This window comes from Rhinolophus hipposideros (assembly GCF_964194185.1).
Source record: "Rhinolophus hipposideros genome assembly, chromosome: X".
NCBI lineage: Eukaryota > Metazoa > Chordata > Mammalia > Chiroptera > Rhinolophidae > Rhinolophus > Rhinolophus hipposideros.
Genome location: NC_138046.1, coordinates 55,562,902 through 55,583,447, shown reverse-complemented (window position 1 = coordinate 55,583,447; position 20,546 = coordinate 55,562,902). Strand labels below are relative to the sequence as shown.

At 39.8% G+C, this 20,546-nt stretch overlaps 1 protein-coding gene across 2 annotated transcripts in view; it reads right to left on the bottom strand.

Annotated features, from left to right (window-relative positions):
- The window catches only part of LOC308494496 (nuclear RNA export factor 2-like), a 96,805-nt gene extending 80,921 nt beyond the window's left edge, over positions 1–15,884 (bottom strand). For both annotated transcript variants that reach the window (XM_081042267.1, XM_081042270.1), the window contains exons 1-2: positions 15,781–15,884; positions 13,990–14,087 (exon numbers count right to left, since the gene is read on the bottom strand). In XM_081042267.1, the coding sequence (XP_080898393.1) occupies positions 13,990–14,087; positions 15,781–15,851 (169 nt within the window). In that variant the 5' untranslated portion in view covers positions 15,852–15,884. The remainder of the gene's footprint in view (positions 1–13,989; positions 14,088–15,780) is intronic.
- Between the last annotated feature and the right edge of the window lie 4,662 nt (positions 15,885–20,546).

The window sequence follows — 20,546 nt, the reverse complement described above, 5'->3', positions numbered from 1 at the left end:
TTAAAAAATTCAAAGGAGGGAAAGCTCCCAAGCTCATTTTACACTGATTCCAAAACGACATTACAAAAAAAGAAAATTGTAGGCCGATATCCCTGATGAACATCCACGCAAAAATCCTCAACAAAATATTAGGAAACTGAATTCAGCAATACATTCAAAAGGTCATACGCCATGATCTAGTGGGATTTATACCTGCGGTTCAAGGTTAATTCAATATCCATAAATTAATTAACATGATATACCACAGAAACAAAATGAATGATAAAATTCATATGATTATATCAATAGGTGCAGAAAATGTGTTTGACAAAATCCAGCATCCATTTATGATAAAAACTCTCAGCAAAGTAAGAAAAGAAGGAACATGCCTCAATATAATAAAAGCCACATAGGAATAACCCACAGCTCACTTCATACTCGACAGGGAAAAGCATTCTCACTAAGATCAGGAACAACACAAGGATGTCAACTTTCATCACTTTTATTCAAGATAGTACTGGAAGTCCAAGCCAAAGCAATCAGATCAGAAAAAGAAATGAAAGCATCCAACTGGAACAGGAAGAAATAAAACTGTGATTATTTCCAGATGACATCATACTACATATAGAGGATCCCAAAGATCCCACCAAAAAAGTATTAGAACTGATAAGTGATTCAGTAAATTAGCAGGATAAAAAAGTAATATTTGGAAATCGGTTGCATTTTTACATACCAATAATAAACCATCAGAAAGGGAAATTACGAAAACAATAAGATTAACAATTGCATAAAAAAAAAAAAGCCAGGATAGGAATGGCAGCAGCGGGGCACATTTTCTGAGTTCTCCTCCGGATCTTATTACAAACGGGACATATAACCCATCAAACAACTCTTTGCTGATCACGCAGAACAGCTAAGAGACTCCTAAGAGACTCGTGGAAGGATTACTTGAAGAACAGCGGAGAGACACGTGGAGGAATTACCTGAAGATGAGCGCTGATTGCGAGCAGGCGAAAAGGCAGGACAGCGAAGTGGAAGCGCGCTCCCTCCCCCACAGCGGAGCCCAGGCCAGCGGCCGCGGCTGCGCCGCCGCGGCGCCCAAGACGGAGCGCAGACTCGTGGAAGGTTTGCTTTGGGGTGCGCTAGTTGGGCAAGCAGGGGAGGAGAGAAAGGCGCAAAATGGAAATGCGCCCCCCCCTCCACGGCAGAGCCCAGGCCTGACGACGACCACTGCGCGAATCCCAGGACGGAGCAGAGACTTGTGGAACAGACTTAAACTGACCCCTGAACTGAGGAGTAGTGTCAGATTACAGAGGGGCGTCTGTGCTCAGGTGCTGGGAAGATTGGTAGCCAGCTCTGACCTTCGGAAGAGGCTGGGAGGAGGGGATTTTCGCAGGACGAGGAGAGAGGAGACTTCCACACCCCCAGCCACTACCTTTTCGGGCCTGAGGGAGGAGTGTGACGTGGCTGGCCTGGGAGAGAGAAGACCCCTCCATCCCCAGCCCCCACCCACTCTGGCTGGCCTGGGGCGGGGCAAGGGCAACCGTGGAAGCACTCCCTGAGTTCAGCAGTAAGCGGCAGACGCAGCTCCCGGCTCTCAGCAGCTTAGAGATATCCCGCACGCCCCCTCCCACACACCCACAGAAATAGGGCCCTAAGACTCAGGAGTACTGGGCACAGGGCTGGTGGAGCTACTCTCAGCGTGCATTTGTGCAGGAAAGGAGAAAAACTGCACGGTCTCTCTGAAAACTGTCATCCAAACCCCTCAGCCCCTCGCATTTAAATCTACACTCCCAAATTCACTCTGGGCACCAGGTGACCAGCGCTGCCTGCGCAATAGGCAGGGAACTCTTTGGCACAACGGAAGACAACCTGGAGATTACTTGGTGGGCTTAAGCCAAGACTGGTGCTGCTTTCTGTTTTGCTTTCCTTGGTTTTTTTTCTTTTTCTGCTTGTTGTGATTTGCTTTGTTCTGCCTTTATTTCTTTGATATCTTTGCCTATGTTGAGTGGGGATTGTCAGTTGTATTTTACATGTGAATGTACTTGATTTGTTTTCTTTGTTGTTGTTGTTGTTGTACTTGCTAACTTGATTTGTGCTGAAACTGCCCTAACAGGGCCCAGCTTAAGAGGCACAAGATTCAACATATCCAAAAGCCAACCCTGGACCAAACCAGAGTACTACCGGGTTTGACCTACAAGTCACACACCCAGAGGGAATTCTCTGAAGGCACCAGAACCCATAGAGGCCAAACCTCATTTAAGTGGCCAACCCTCACCCAGCAGAACACCCTGCGGTGGGCAGAGCCAAGTTTCACAACTAGACGGCCTAGGAGTTAAACCCACCTACTCACAAGCAAAAAGCAATTAAAGTTCTTCTTGAACAGGACAATATACTAAACACACGAGCCACCTGTGGAGCACATGCAGAGAAGAATGATGTAGTCCAAGTCAAATATAAAGGCCACATACTACATAAGATAACCCAGCAAGAACTAAGAGCTCTAGGGGATCTTCCTAATACATCAAAGCAAACACAGAGACTCAGTCAGAATGGGGAGACAAAGAAACACGTCACAAATAAAAGAACAGAAGAAACCTCCACAACTGGAACCAAATGAAGCAGAGGTAACCAACCTGTCAGAGACAGAGTTCAGAACACTGGTGATAAGAATGTTTAGGAGCTTAGAGAAGACATAAAAAAGGATATAGAAATCATAAAGAACAACCAGTTAGAACTAAAAAAGGATGTAGAAATCTTAACGAACAACCAGCTAGAACTAAAGAACACAATTACCGAAATTAAGAACTCACTTGAAGGAATGACCAGCAGGTTAGATGAAGCAGAGGATTGAATCAGCGACTTAGAAGACAAGTTAGCAGAGATCACTCAAACTGAACAACAGAAAGAAAAAAGAATAAAAAACAATGAAGATGGGTTAAGAGACCTCTGGGATAACATCAAGCGCAACAACATGCACATCATAGGAATACCAGAAGGTGAAGAGAGGAAGCAAGGGATTGAGAACATATTTGAGGTAATAATGTCCGAAAACTTCCCTAACCTGATGAAGGAAACCAACATACAAGCCCAGGAAGTGCAGAGAGTTCCAACCAGGATAAATCCAAACAGGCCCACACCAAGACAAATTATAGTTAAAATGGCAAAGCTTAAAGACAAAGAGAGAATCTTAAAAGCAGCAAGAGAAAGGCAGAAGGTTACGTACAAGGGAACTCCCATAAGGCTATCAAATGACTTTTCTACAGAAACATTGAAGGCCGGGAGGGAGTGGCCGGAGATACTCAAAGTGATGGAACACCAAGGCCTACAACCTAGATTGCTTTATCCAGCAAGGCTATCATTTAAAGTTGATGGGGAGATAAAGAGCTTCCCAGAAAAGAACAAACTGAAAGAATTTATTACAACCAAGCCAGCATTGAAAGAAATACTATAAGGACTTCTGTAAATAGAAGAAAGATGAAAACAATTTACTACAAATTTAAAAACAGCCATAACTATGTACCTATCAATAATCACTTTCAATGTAAACGGACTAAATGCTCCAATCAAGATACATAGGGTGACTGAGTGGATAAAGAAGCAAGACCCTTGTATATGCTGTATACAAGAGACTCATCTCAGATCAAAAGACACACACAGGCTGAAAGTGAAAGGTTGGAGTAAGATATTTCATGCAAATGGAAGCGAGAAAAAAGCTGGGGTTGCAATACTTATATCTGACAAAATAGACTTTAAAATGAAGAACGTATTAAAAGACAAAGATGGGCACTATATAACAATAAAGGGATCAATCCGACAAGAGGACATAACCCTAGTAAACATCTATGCACCTAACATAGGCACACCTAAATATATAAAACAGGTACTGATGGACATAAAGACAGAGCTCAACAGCAACACTATCATAGTAGGGGACTTCAACACACCTTTGACAACAAGGGACAGGTCCTCCAGACAGAAAATCAATATGGAAACAACAGCCGTAAATGATACTTTGGAGCAGTTGGATTTAATTGATATTTTCAGAGCAATTCATCCCAAAGCTGCAGAATACACATTCTTCTCAAGCTCACATGGAACATTTTCCAAGATAGACCACAAGTTAGGCCACAAAACAAGTGTTGGTAAACTTAGGAATATTGAAATCATACCAATTGTCTTCTCTGACCACAGTGCTATGAAATTAGAAATGAACTACAGGGGAAAAAAAGCCAGGAAGACACACCAATTCATGGAAGCTGAATAACGTGTTACTAAATAATGAATGGGTCAAGGAGCAGATCAAAGAAGAAATCAAACAATATCTCGAGACAAATGAGAATGAGAACACGATGACCCAAAATCTATGGGATGCTGTGAAAGCAGTCCTAAGAGGGAAGTTCATACCACTGCAGGCCTACCTAAAGAAACAAGAAACATCACTAATCAACAGTTTATCTTCACACTTAAGAGATCTGGAAAAAGAACAGCAAAATAAGCCCAAAGGGAGCACAAGGAAGGAGATAATAAGGATCAGAGCAGAAATAAATGAAATAGAAACCAGAAAAACAATACAAAAGATCAATGAATCCAAGAGTTGGTTCTTAGAGAAGATAAACAAAATTGACAAACCTTTAGCCAGACTCATTAAAAAAAGGAGAGAGAGGACCCAAATTAATAAAATCAGAAATGAAAGAGGAGAAGTGACAACAGACACCACAGAAATACAAAAAATTTTAAGAAATTACTATGAGCAACTATATGCCAACAAATTTGACAATCTGGAAAAAATGGACAATTTTCTAGAGGCACACAACCTTCCAAGGCTAACTCAAGAAGAAACAGAAAGCCTGAACAGTCTGATTACCACCAGGGAAATTGAATCAGTAATCAATAATCTCCCAACAAACAAAAGCCCTGACCAGATGGCTTTACAGGTGAATTTTTCAAAACGTTCAAAAAAGAACTATCACCTATTCTCCTCGAGCTCTTCCAAAAAATCCAGAAGGAAGGAAGACTCCCAAACACTTTTTATGAAGCCACTATCACCCTGCTTCCAAAAACAGACAAAGACACCACAAAAAAAGAAAACTACAGGCCGATATCTCTAATGAACATAGATGCAAAAATTCTCAACAAAATATTAGCGAACAGAATTCAGCAATACATTAAAAAGATCATACACCATGATCAAGTGGGATTCATCCCTGGTAGCAGGGGTGGTTCAACATCCGCAAATCAATTAATGTGATACACCACAATAACAAAATGAAAAATAAAAATCACATGATCCTATCAATAGATGCAGAAAAAGCATTTGATAAAATACAGCAACATTTTATGATAAAAACCCTTAAGAAAGTGGGAATAGAGGGATCGTATCTTAACATAATAAAGGCCATATATGACAAACCCACATCTAACATCACACTCAATGGGGAAAAGCTAAAACCATTCCCCCTAAGATCAGGAACAAGACAAGGTTGCCCACTTTCTCCACTTCTATTCAACATAGTGCTGGAAGTTCTAGCCACAGCAATCAGACAAGAGAAAGAAATAAAAGGCATCTAAATTGGTAAGGAGGAAGTAAAATTATCACTATGTGCAGATGATATGATACTATATATAGAGAACCCTAAAGACTCCACAAAGAAACTATTAGAACTGATGGATGAATTTAGTAAAGAAGCAGGATATAAAATTAATATTTGGAAATCAGTTGCATTTGTATACACCAATGATAAAATATCAGAAGGAGAAATTAAAAAAACAATTCCATTTACAATTGCTCCAAAGACTATAAAATATCTGGGAATAAATCTAACCAAAAATGTAAAAGATCTGTACTCAGAAAATTATACGACACTGAAGAAAGAAATGAAAGAAGACATAAATAGATGGAAACACATTCCATGTTCATGGATAGGAAGAATTAATATAGTTAAAATGTCCATACTGCCTAAGGCAATATACATATTCAACGCAATTCCTATCAAACTACCAACGACGTTTTTCACAGAAATAGAACATATAATCCTGAAATTTATATGGGACCATGAAAGACCCTGGATAGCCTCAGCAATCTTGAGAAATAAGAACAAAGTGGGAGGCATAACAATACCTGATTTCAAACTATACTACAAGGCTACAGTAATCAAAACAGCATGGTACTGGCATAAAAATAGACACATAAATCAATGGAACAGAATAGAGAGTCGAGAAGTAAATCCATGCCTATATGCGCATCTAATCTATGACAATGGAAGCAAGAAGGTATGATGGGGTAAAGACAGTCTGTTCAATAAGTGCTTTTGGGAAACCTGGACAGACACATGCAAGAAAATGAAGCTGGACCACCTCCTTACACAATATACAAAAATAAATTCAAAATGGCTTAAACACTTAACTGTAAGATCTGAAACAATAAAATATCTAGAAGAAAATATAGGAAGAAACTTCATGGACATTACCCGGAGTAAGATTTTCACTGATATATCCCCTCGCGCGAGACAAGTAAGAGAAAAAATAAACATGTGGGATTACATCAAACTAAAAAGTTTTATGACAGCAAAGGAAACCATCAATAAAACAAAAAGGGATCCTACTGAATGGGAAAAGATATTTGCCAATGATATATCTGATAAGGAATTAATATCACAAATCTATAAAAAATTTCCTCAACTCAACTCCAAAAAAACAAACAACCCAATTAAAAAATGGGCAGAGGACTTGAGGAGACATTTTTCTAAAAAGGACATACAGAAGGCAAGAAGACATATGAAGAAATGCTCAACCTCACTAAACATCAGAGAAATGCAAATAAAAACCACAATGAGATACCACCTCACTCCAGTCAAAATGGCATCATCAATAAAGCAACAAACAACAAATGCTGGCGTGGATGTGGAGAAAAGGGAACGCTAATGCACTGTTGGTGGGATTGCAGATTAGTGCAGCCACTATGGAAAACAGTATGGAGGTATCTCAGGAATCTGAAAATGGAACTACCCTATGATCCAGTAATTCCACTCCTAGGCATCTACCCGGAGAAATCCAAAACTCCAATTCAAAAATCAGTATGCACTCCTATGTTTATTGCAGCACTTTACACAATAGCCAAGATATGGAAACAACCGAAATGCCCATCGGTAGATGACTGGATTAAGAAGCTGTGGTACATTTATACAATGGAGTATTACGCAGCCATAAAGAAGAAAGAAATCTTACCATTTGCAACAACATGGATGGATCTAGAGAACATTATGTTAAGTGAAATAAGTCAGAAAGAGAAAGACAAGTACCATATGATCTCACTTATATGCGGAATCTAAAGAAAAGAATATGTGAATGAACTAATCAGAGACAGTTTTGAGGGCACAAAGAAAAAACCGAGAGTTGTTAGATGGGCGGGGGCGGGGGGGGTGTTGGGGATAAGGGGAAAGGTGAAGGGATTAGGAAGCAGCTGGTAACCACAAGATGGCCTCAGGTTTTCCTGAAAATTAATTTGGGGAACTTATTCAATAATGTTGTAAAGATTTTGTTGGGTATCCGATGGACATGCGTTTTATTTGGGAGACCACCTCAGAGGTAATGTGGATGCCTGATCATGGCATTGTACACCAGAAGCTAAACATTAATGAATGCCAACTATAATTTTATATATATATAATGTGATGGCTGGGTGTGAGGTCGGAGGGATAATGGATGGGGGATGGGGGTTTCACAGTGTGAGGGATATAAATGATGAACGTCTAAGTATTACCTTGTCTTGTACACCTGAAACTAATAAATAAATAAATAAATAAATAAATAAATAAATAAATAAATAAAAAGAGTACATAAACCTAGTAAACCTCTATGCACCCAACATAGGAACACCTAAAATATGAAATAGATTTTGACTCACATAAAGACAGAGATCAACAGTAACAGTATCATAGCAGGGGACTTCAATACACCTCCAACAATAAGGGACAGGTCTTCCAGACAGAAAATCAATATGGAAACAACGTCCTCAAAGGACACATTGGACCAGTTGGATTTAATCAATATTTTCAGAGCATTTCACCCCAAAGCTGCAGAACACAGGTTCCTCTCAAGTGCATGTGGAACATTTTCCAAGAGAGACCACATGATAGGCCACAAAACAACTCTTGATAAATTTAAGAAAATTGAAATCTTGTCATTGTCTTCTCTGGCCACAGTGCTATGAAATTAGAAATCAACTACAGGAAAAAAAGTGGAAGACACACAAATTCATGGAGGCTGAATAACATGTCACTAAATAATAAATGGGTCAACCATTAGATCGTGGAAGAAATCCAAAGATGTCTCAAGAGAAACAAAAATGAAAACACGACGACCCAAAATCTATGGGATGTGGTGAAAGCACTCCTAAGAGGGAAATTCATAGCAATGCAGGCCTACCTAAAGTAACAAGAAAAATCACTGATCAACAGTTTATCTTCAAACTTAAGGGAACTGGAAAAAGAACACCAAAATAAGCCAAAGGGAGTACAAGGAAGGAGATAATAAAGATCTGAGCGGAAGTGAATGAAATAGAGACCAGAAGAACAATACAAAAGATCGGTGAATCCAAGAGTTGGTTTTAGAGAAGACAAACAAAATCGACAAACCTTTAGTTGACTCATCAAAAAAAAAGAGAGAGAGGACCCAAATTAATAAAATCAGAAACAAAAGAGGACAAGTCACAACAGACACCACAGACATACAAAAAATTTTAAGAAATTACTGTGAGGAACTATATGCCAACAAATTAGACAATCTGGAAGAAAAGGACAATTTTCTAGAAGCATACACCCTTCCAAGACTACCTCAAGAAGAAACGGAAAACCTGAATAGACTGATCACCACCAGGGTCATTGAATCAGTAATCAACAAGCTCCCAACAAACAAAAGCCCTGGACCAGATGGCTTTACAGGTGAATTTTACAAAACATTCAAAAAAAAATTATCACCTATTCTCCTTCAGCTATTCCAAAAAATCCACAAGGAGGGAAGCCTGCCAAACACTTTTTACTGGCTACTATCGCCCTGATCCCCAAAATCAGACAGACATTACAAAAAAAGACAGCTACAGGCCGATGACCCAAGTGAACATAGATGCAAAAATCCTCAACAAAGTATTACGGAACAGAATCCAGCAGTACATTAAAAAGATCATACACCATGATCAAGTGGGATTTATTCCTGGTATGCAAGTGTGGTTCAACATCCGCAAATCAATTAATGTCACACACCACATTAACAAAATGAAACATACAAATCATGTGATTATATCAATAGACGCAGAAAAAGCTTTTGACAAAATCCAGCAGCCGTTTATGATATAAACTCTTAAGAAAGTGGGAATACAGGGACCATATCTCAACATAATAAAGGCCACATATGATAAACCCACAGTTAACATCATACTCAATGGGGAAAAGCTAAAACCATTCCCCTTAAAGTCAGGAACAAGGCAAGGTTGCCCACTTTCTCCCCTTCTATTCAACACAGTGCTGGAAGTTCTAGCCACAGCAATCAGACAAGAAAAAGAAATAAAAGGCATCCAAATTGGTAAGGAGGAAGTAAAATTGTCCTTATGTGCTGATGACATGATAGTATATGGAGAGAACCCTACAGACGACACCAAAAAACTATTAGAACTGATAATGAACTTAGTAAAGTATCAAGATACAAAATTAATATTCAGAAATCAGTTGCCTTTGTATACAGAATAATAAAATATTAAAAGGAGAAATTGAGAAAACAATCCCATTTACAATTGATTCCAAGACTATAAAATACCTGGGAATAAATTTAACCAAAGAAGTAAAAGATCTGTACTCAGAAAATTAAAAGACACTGAAGAGAGAAATTAAAGTAGATGCAAATAGATGCATAGACACATACCATGCTCAATGATAGGAAGAACTAATATCATTAAAATGTCCATGTTGCCTAAGGCAATATACAGCTTCAACACAATTCCTATCAAGCTACCAAGGACATTTTTCACAAAAATAGAACATATAATCCTAAAATTTATATAGAACCATAAAAAAAACCCTGGATAGCCTCAGCAATCTTGAGAAATAAGTACAAGTGTGAGGTATAATGGTACCTGACATCAAATTATACTACAAAGCTACAGTAATCAAAACAGCAAGGTACTGGCATAAAACCGGATACATAGACAAGAGACACAATGTCTCATTAGGGAGACCATCTCAGGGATGATGTAGATGCCTGATCACTGCACTGTGCACCTGAAGCTGCAGCTGAACAATAATGACTGTCAACTACAATTGTATATATATATTTCATATATATATATATATATATATAGTTCCAAGAAGCGGAGTACAGCATTAGGAATGGAGACAGTGGAAATCTAATGGCTGTGTGTGACGTCAGAGGGGTAGTGGATGGGGGGAGGAGGATTGTCACTGTGGGAGGGATATAAATGATAAATGTTTAACTATTACATTGTTTTGTGCATCCGAAACTAATAAAAGTTTTTAAAAATTAAATTATATAGACTTAGAATTAAATAAATTACAAGCAAAGACAATAAATATTCAAAGCTCAAAAAAACCCACAAAAACAGTATGGTACTGGCATAAAACCAGATACATAGATCAATGGAACTGAATAGAGAGCCCAGAAATAAATCCAAGGCTATATGGACATTCAATCTACGACAATGGAAGCAAGAATTTATGGTGGGTAAAGACACTCTATTCAATAAATGGTGCTGGGAATCCTAGACAGCCACATGCAAAAAAATGTAGCTGCACCACCCCCTTACACCATATACAAGAATAAATTGAAAATGGATTAAAAACTTCAATGTATGATCTGAAACCACAAAACTTCTAAAAGGAAATATAGGAAGAGTGTTTACAGACATCACACGGATTAAGATTTTTACTGATATATCCCCTCGGGCAAGGGACGTAAGAGAAAAAATAAACATGTGGGATTACATCAATGTAAAAGATTTTTGACAGCAAAGGAAACCATCAATAAAACAAAAGGCATCCTACTGAATGGGAGAAGGTATTTGCCAATGATATATCCCATAAGGGGTTAATATCACAAATTTATTAAAAAAACTCACTCAACTCAACTCCAAAAAAACAAACAACCCAATTAAAAAATGAGGAGAGGACATGAAGAGACATTTTTCTAAAGAGGACAAACGGATGGCAAACAGACATATGAAAAAGTGCTCAACCTCACTAATCATTAGAGAAATGCAAATAAAAACTACAATGAGATACCACCTCACCCCTGTCAAAATGGCTATCATGAATAAATCAACAAACAACAAGTGCTGGCGAGGATGTGGAGAAAAGGGAACCCTTGTGCACTGTTGGTGGGATTGCAGACTGCTGCAGCCACTAAGGAAAACAGTATAGAGGTATCTCAAAAATCAGTATGGAGGTATCTCAAAAATCAGAAAATAGAACTACTTATGATCTAGCAATTCCACTGCTAGGTATCTATCCAGAGAAATCCAAAAGTCTAATTCAAAAAAAAAATGCACCCCTATGTTTATTGCAGCACTATACACAATAGGCAACACATAGAAACAACCGAAATGCCCATTGGTAGACGACTTGATTAAGAAACTGTGGTACATTTATACAATGGAGTATTATGCAGCTATAAAGAAGAATGAAATCTTAGACCATTTGCAATAATATGGATGGACCTGGAGAACATTATTTTAAGTAAGATAAGTCAGACAGAGAAAGACAAATACCATATGATCTCGCTTATATGTGGAATCTAAAGAAAAGCATAAATGAATGAACTAATCAGAAACAGTCTCAGAGACAAAGAGGAAAACTTGAGTGTTGCTAGATGGGAGTGGGGGTGGGGATAAGGAATAAGGTGAGGGGATTAGAGAGCATAATCGGTAACCACCAGATTGCCACGGGGATACGAAAGTCATTTTGGGGAATGTAATCAATAATGTTGGAAAGATTTTCTAGGGTACCCGATGTACACTTCTCTCATTAGGGAGACCACCTCAGGGATGATGTAGATGCCTGATCACTGCACTGTACACCTGAAGCTGAAGCTGAACAATAATAAACGTCAACTACAATTTTATATACATATATATATACACATATATACATATATGTGTATATACATATATATACGTATATACATATATACATATACATATATACACATATAAATGTATACATATATATATAGTTAGAAGAAGTGGAGTACAGTATTAGGAATAGAGACAGTGGAAATGTAATGGCAGTGTGTGTTATCAGAGGGGTAGTGGATGTGGAGATGGAGGGTTATCACTGTGTGAGGGTGAGGGATACAAATGATAAATGTCTAACTATTACATTGTTTTGTACACCTGAAACTAATAAGAAACAAACAAACAAACAAAAAGAAACAGCATGGACCTTGGAATTATACATGTACCTGGAATGTGGTCTGTAACTTACTCCCTGTGTGATTTTAGGGAATACTTAAATCTCTCTGAGCTTCAAATGCATCAGTTGATAGTTAGTAGTGCTGTTTGCCAAGTGTTTCCATTTCTCCCTTGTGCCAGGCACCTCATAGAACTGCACGTGTTGCTTGACCCCTTTTCTATGCGTGGGGATGTGCCTGTGACTCTTTCTGCCTAAGGGATGGCGGCAGACCTGTGTTATTTCTGGGCCAGAACCTTTGGTTGTTGGTTTGACACGCCCCCCCCCCCCCTGCAAAGGGTCTCTACTCCTCAGGCACAGTGACGTTTTCTAGACCGTGGCTCGTCTGTCAGTTTGTCTCCAAGTCATTCCCGTAAGAATCATTCAGACCCCAAAAATCCACCCTCCTGTGATCGATGTGCACACCGGCCCTGGACAAGAACTAGGAGTCAGGAATGAGCCACTGAGGTTGGGGATTGTGCATCTCCACGGCATATCGCAGCCTCTCTTTTCTCATATCTCATCTCTAAATTGAAATAATATCTGAATTTTTTTTCTGAGAATGCAATAACTTATATGCTGAGGTTATCAGTGCTTGACATATACTATGAACTGAAAATGGCAGCCATAATTATTAAATAACGGTAAAAACTGTTTTTTAAAAAAGTATGGACAATTGGTGTAAAATGAGAAATACTGCATCTGCTCATCCTTACAGCTAGCTAAATTGCATCTAGCTCTAAGAGTGGGGCACTGTATCTGTTGCTATAGATAAGACTTCCTAGTGACTTGCACTTATGCACTTATTTCTTGTCATCATGATATCAGAAACATAGTTATAAATTGGGGAAATGTGAAGAATGAACATGTGGAAAGATTAAACGAGAGAGAGAATGACTGATGAAATAAGATAAAATGAGTTGAAGAGCAATAAGTAGTTTCTTAATGAGAAGCACAGATTATAAATATTAGGAAACATGTGTGACATTGTTCTTAGTAAACATAGGTGTGAGGTATTCGTGTGCTCGAATTAGTTTGAGCAGGGTCTCCTAAAGTGTTTTCTGAAGAACACTAGTATCTCAAATGGTCTGTGGGAAAATGTTCCATTCCCTTGTAAATTGAAGAAACTACCTGCTATAGACTGAATGTTTATGTTTCAACCTAATCACCAAGGTGATAATACTTGGAGGTGTGGCCTCTGGGGGGAATTAGGTCGTGAGGGAGGTGTTCTCATAAATGGAATTAATGCCATTATAAAAGAGACCCCAAAGAGCTCTGCTGCCCTTTTTGCCCTGTGAGGACACAGCAGGAAGACAGTCATGTATGAGCTAGGAAGTGGGCTCTCACCCGACAGTAAAACTGCTAGTGCCTTGATTTTGGACTTTCCAGCCTCCAATATTGTGAAAAATAAATCTCTCTTATATGTAGGCCCCCCCCAGCCCATGGTGTTCTGTTATAGCAGCCTGGATGAACTAAGACACCACCCCTCTGTTTGAGATTCAACTTGCATATCAGCATATTATCTTTTAAAAGTACTACAGTAGGGAATTCCTTTTACCTTCTTTTCTGTATGTCCCCTTTTTCTTTAATGGAAGATCACATTTTTGTTTTTGCTGTCTGTTGGACATAGTGTCTTGTAGAACGACCTTGGAAGTGCTGAAATGAAAGAAAAATACAGTCAATATAATGTAATATAAATCACACAAGTGATAATATTCTTTAAATCTTATCAAACAATATTTAAATTACTCATAAATGTAAGCTCAATTCTTTATTTGCTGAACTTTACTCATTCAGTACCAGCGACATGATCTTTATGAAGTGCAAGTATCTGCTATAATTTTACTTAGTATGTTTTTCATAAGAAAATTAACTATTTTTTCCACATGATGGAAAGGAGGGAGTTTGCAAAGAATCTAAGAAGCAACGGTTAGAACCACTATGCTGTATACCTGAAACTAACATGAAATAATGTAGAATGTGAATAGCTGAGAAAAATATTTTCTAAAACGAAAAGGAAACCAGAGGGTAAGGGGGGGTGGGTGGAGGGAGATGAGAGTAAAGGGGATCAAATATATGGTGATGGAAGGAGAACTGACTCTGGGTGGTGAACACACAATGGGATTTATAGATGATGTATTATAGAATTGTACACCTGAAATCTGTGTAACTTTACTAACAATTGTCACCCCAATAAATTTAAAAAAATAAAAGGAAGAAATATCAGAGCTAATAGTGTCTGGTTGGACTAGTTTAAGCCATTTAAAGACCCCAAGCACAAAAATATTAGGGCATCCTGACCCACATGCACTTAAACTTAAATCAAACAAAACAAAACAAAACAAAAACTAGTGAATCTCCACATGATAGTTACTTTCACACTTTCATTGAACAAAAATCAAATTCTTTTAAAAAATTCTATCTCCTTCCCGTCTCTCTCTACAGAAGCAAAGAGAAACAAAATTAAAATGAGATTTGAAGTCGTCTGTACATATTGGCATCTAGGAACTCTCTGGTGTCCTTAATAACAACATAGTCAGAAGAGAGCAGAGAAAGCCATCACACTGCACAGACCGTGAATATTTTAGGGTGATAAGCAAGAGCAGAGCTTTGATGTGGGGGCAGGGAAGGGAAAGGGGAAACGGGGTCTCATCCCATTTTCAGAGCCTGGGCACTGCATAAATCCATAAATCCCTGCTGTGCCCTCTCCAGACCCGCAGTCTCCCGCCGCGTCCTCCGACACTGTGCTCTCTCCCACTGAGACCTGCTCCCCTCCCCCACCAAGACCTGCTGCCCTCTCCTGCCATGCCCTATTTCATCGTGCCCTCTCCGGCCGTGCCCTCCTGCCCCACCCTCTCCCTCAAAAACCTGCCGACCTTCCGTAGTGCCCTGTGCTGCAGAACCTACTCTCGCCGCGCCTTCTCCCGTCCCTTATTCTCCGACAAACCCTCCGTCCTCTCTGGCAGTAGCCTGACCCACCTTGCACTCTCTAGTCGAGACCTACCTACTCCCTCTCTCTCCTTGCCGTCTCCTGCAGCACCCTCGGCCACTTCGCCCTCTCCGGCTGAGACTTGCCGCCCTCTCCCGAGGCGTGCTCACCCTCCACGTGCTCTTCCGCTGCTCCCTCTTGCGACACGTGCTCTCCCGCCCAGTACTCTCCCTGTGCACGCTCTCCCACCACGTGCTCTCCCGCTGAGTCCTTTCCCTATGCGCGTTCTACCCTCTTACCTCCTCCCGCGGAGACCTAACGCTTTCTCCAGGCTTGCCCTCTCCCTTCGCGACTTCTCCCACAGAGCCCTCTCCTGCTAAGGCCTACTGCCCTCTCCCGCCATGCCATCTCCCACCGTACCCTCTCCTGTTACTCTCTCCCGCAGTGCCCTGTCCAGCGGAGTCCTGTCCCCACGAGCTCTGTCCAGCCATGCCCTCTCCCGCTGAGACCTGAAGCCTTCTCCTACCGTGTGTTCTCCTGCTGCGCGCACTCTCCAGCTGCAAGTTCTCCCGCCGCACCCTCTCCCTTGGAGATCTGAAGTTCTCTGCAACAGCGCCCTCTCTGGCTGCCCCCTCTCCCTTGGAGATCTGAAGTTCTCTCCAACAGCGCCTTCTCTGGCTGCCCCCAATCCCTGTGCGTGCTCTCTCGCTGTGTCCCGTCTCGCGGAAGCCTGCCACCCTCTCCCGCTGGGTGCTCTCCTGCTCTCTGGCCGCTCCCTCTTCAGCCTCTAATTCTGAGAAAGCTTCTAGTATGGACTTGAGCCTCTCTTACCTGGCTTACGCACCTCCTACCAGAGTACCACTCACCCTGGCAGGATATAAATGGGTAGAAAGGTTGGGATCCGTACCAGAGTCTCATCGAAATTCCCCCAGAGCCAGGGCACAGAGGACGGTTCTAGAAGTTTTCGAAACCTACGGGTCTGTTTCCTCAGAAAGCTAATCTGAGCTACAATTCAGGAGAGTTTTTCAACACACCTAAACACACCCTCATATATGACCACGGGGGATCACAAGACTGCAGGATCCATCTAACCCACAGCTGTGGAGAGGAGCCTTACCTTACTTCCGGGGTCTTAGTCAGGGAATACAGGGCAGAAGTACCCAGGGTTCCACAGTTTTCAATCCTCACGGGGCTGAGAGAGCTCGAGTCTCGCGTGATCATAGTGTGGTATGTAACCATAGGATATCTGTGGCCAACAACGATTGTGTAGCAACCCTGATCACATGACCACAAGGGCTTTCTCTGTGTAGTGATAGTAGGAGCCACGTGATAGTAGGAACCACACGGCTGATGACCCATGGATCTGCAAACTAGTAGCCCACAATTTCACGTGATAGAGATGGCTGAGGCTGACATGTGACCATAGGAAGATACTTGACCATACCATCCATATGACCCTACAGAGTCATTCATTTATGTAATTTTTGAGGGCTGAGGCTTCCACATGCTGCTAGCAGGTATGGGTCACATTATAGGAAGGACCCATGTGATGTGCAGGGTTTGATAATCAACATGCCCTAGTGATTTCAAGAACTGGGTCTCCTATGTGACCATAGTGGCAACAGAGACACCACATGAGCTCAGGATTTAAGAACTCATGGTGCTGACATGAACAGTAGTTCTGGGCTTGCCACATAACTGTAGTTCCCACATGATGGCAGCATCCATGAGGAGCCCATAATGCTTACAAGCTGTGTCAGTTTTGCCACATTAGGGTTTAACAACAGTAGGGTATGCCTGATCTGCATATTTCAGGAAACCATTCTTTTCACAAGACCTGGGGATACAAGATTGCCCACATTCCTGGGTTTTCCAGTGATGGTGGTACCTACAGGTACCCTTTTACAGCACGAAAGCTTGGGTTTCACCTGCCCCCACCTCTTCTACTTCTTTTTAAAAATATTTTTATTAAAATATGGCTAACATACAATATTATATTAGTTTCAGGTCTGCATCGTAGTTATTCAATAATACCCAACTGGTACTATACAGAGTTATTACCTCATTGATTATATTCCCTATGCTAAAGAAGTGATCACCATGATAAGCCCAGCAACCATCTGACGCTGTACCATGCTGTCACAATATTATTGACTACATTGCCTATGCTGTATACTACATCACCAAGACTTATTTGTTTTATTTATATCTGGGACTTTGAACCTCTTATTCTTCTTTATCTTTTCCCCCTTTTTAAATTTTTCATTTAGAGTTGACATTCAATATTATTTTATATTAGTTTCAGGTGTACAGCATAGTGGTTAGACATTTATATAATTTAGGAAGTGATCCCCCTGACTAGTACTCACCTGGCACTACACATAGTTATTACCATATTATTGATTATATTACCTATACTTTACATGCCCATGACTGTTTTGTAACTACTGATTTATATTTCTTAATCCCTTCACCTTTTTAACCCTGCCCCCAACCCCCCTCAATATGGAAACCATCAAAATGTTCTCTGTATCTATGAGTTTGTTTCTGTTTCATTCTTTTTTAATTTTATTTTTTATTTTGTTTTGTTTTGTGTGTTTATTTTGTTCCTTAGAGTCCACCTGTAAGTGAAATTATATGACGTTTGTCTTTCATTGTCTGACTTACTAAACTTAGCACAATACCTTCTAGGTCCATCCATGTTGTTGAAGATGGCAAGATTTAGCTAATTTTTATGGCTGAGTAATATATCATTGTATTAGGTTGCTGCAAAAGTAATTGTAGTTTAAAGGGTTAAAAACAATCACAAAAACCACAATTACTTTTGCACCAACCTAATACATATGTACCACTACTTCTTTATACAGTCCTCCATTCAGGGACACCAGGATTCCTTTATATATTTGCTTATGTAAATAACGCTGCAATGAACATATGGATGAGCATGTCCCCTTGAAGTAGCATTTGGGGTTTGTTCAAATGCATACCCAGAAGTGGAATAACTAGGTCCTTTTTTGTCTCTTGTTATAGTCTTTGTTTTAAGGCCTATTTTGTCTGCTATAACTATTGCTATTACAGTGTTTGTTTGTTTCCGTTTTCATGAAATATCTTTTTCCATCCCTTTACTTTTAGTCTCTCTGTGTCTTTTGATCTGAAGTGAGTCTCTTGTAGGCAATATAAGTAAGGGTCTTGCTTTCTTATCCAGTCAGTCCCCCTATCTTTTCATTGGAGCATTTAATCCATTTACATTGAAAGTAATTGCTGATAGGTATGTAGTTACTGCCATTATATTATTTATGTTTCTGATTTTTTTTTCATCTTAAAGAAGTGCCTCTAAGATTCCTTGTATTAGGTTGGTGTAAAAGTAATTTCAGTTTAAAAAGTTGAATTTTTTCACTCCTATGTTTATTGCAGCACTTTACACAATAGCCAAGATATGGAAACAACCGAAATGCCCATCGGTAGATGACTGGATTAAGAAGCTGTGGTACATTTATACAATGGAGTATTACGCAGCCATAAAGAAGAAAGAAATCTTATCATTTGCAGCCACATGGATGGATCTAGAGAACATTTTGTTAAGCGAAATAAGTCAGAAAGAGAAAGACAAGTACCATATGATCTCACTTATATGTGGAATCTAAAGAAAAGACTATGTGAATGAACTAATCAGAAACAGTTTTGGGGACACAAAGAAAAAACCGAGAGTTGTTAGATGGGTGTGGGGGGGGTTGGGGATAAGGGGAAAGGTGAAGGGATTGGGAAGCAGCTGGTAACCACAAGATGGCCTCAGGGTTTTTTGAAAATTAATTTGGGGAAGGTATTCAATAATGTAAAGATTTTGTTGGGTATCCGATGGACATGCGTCTTATTTGGGAGACCACCTCAGGGATACTGTGGATACCTGATCATGGCATTGTACACCAGAAGCTAAACATTAATGAATGCCAACTATAATTTTATATATATAATGTGATGGCTCAGTGTGAGGTCGGAGGGATAGTGGATGGGGGGAGGGGCGTTCACAGTGTGAGGGATATAAATGATGAACGTCTAAGTATTACCTTGTCTTGTACACCTGAAACTAACAAATAAATTAAAAAAAAAAGAAAAAAAAAAGACTGGAAATGTATATACTGAACTACATCAGTGCTTACTTCTAGGGAGACAGGGTGAGTAATATGATGAGTAAAGTGGGATTCTCATTTATTTATTATTGAATTATTATAAGGAGATTGTGTCACTATTGTAATGTTTAAATTGGCAAAAAATAAACATATTTTAGATCACATCTGATCAGAAAAAAAAAAAGTTGAATTTTTTTTTTTCAACAACCTCAATTTCTTTTGCACTAACCTAGTAACACTACTTTGGTGGTGATGAACTCCTTTAGGTTTTTCTTTTCCGGGAAGCTCTTTAGCTGTCCTTCAATTCTAAATGATACCTTTGGTGGATAGAGAGAGTAATCTTGGTTGTAGGTTCTTTATTTTCATCACTGAATATTTCAGGCCAATCCCTTCTGGCCTGCAAAGTTTCTGTTGAGAAAGCAGCTGACAGTCTTAGAGGAGCTCCTTTGTAACTAACTGCATTTCTCTTGCTGCTTTTAAGATTCTCTCCTTTTATTTAACCTTTGGCATTTTAATTATGATGTGTCTTGGTGTGGGCCTCTTGGGTTCATTTTGTTTGGGACTCTCTGTGCTTCCTGGGCTTGTATGAGGTCTGACAATGAGGTTCACTAACTTCCCACCATGCGTTTACATTGGCAGCACTGTACAAACATCTCAGTAAGGTTTCATAACCTCAGTATATCAATGTCTCATGGCTGTGTTCAAGACACTGACATGGACAGTGTCTTGCTGAGAGGCATTCATTATTGTTGTTGCATGTTTTTTGTGCCGTCACGACAATGACTGAGCTTGAATTTGAGCAATAAACAAACATCACATTTCTTGTTAAACTTGGCAAGAGTAGAAGTGATATCAGGGACATGTTAGACCAAGTTAATGAGGATAATGCCATGAAGAAAATGGCAGTGCACAAGTGGATTAAACATTTTTCTTAGGGGAGAGAATGCGTCACTGAAGAAGAGAGGTCAGGGCATCCAGTAATGAGCAAAACTGATGAAAACATTGCAAAAGTTAATTGAATTGTGAGGGAAAATCATCGACTGACTATGACAAGCATAG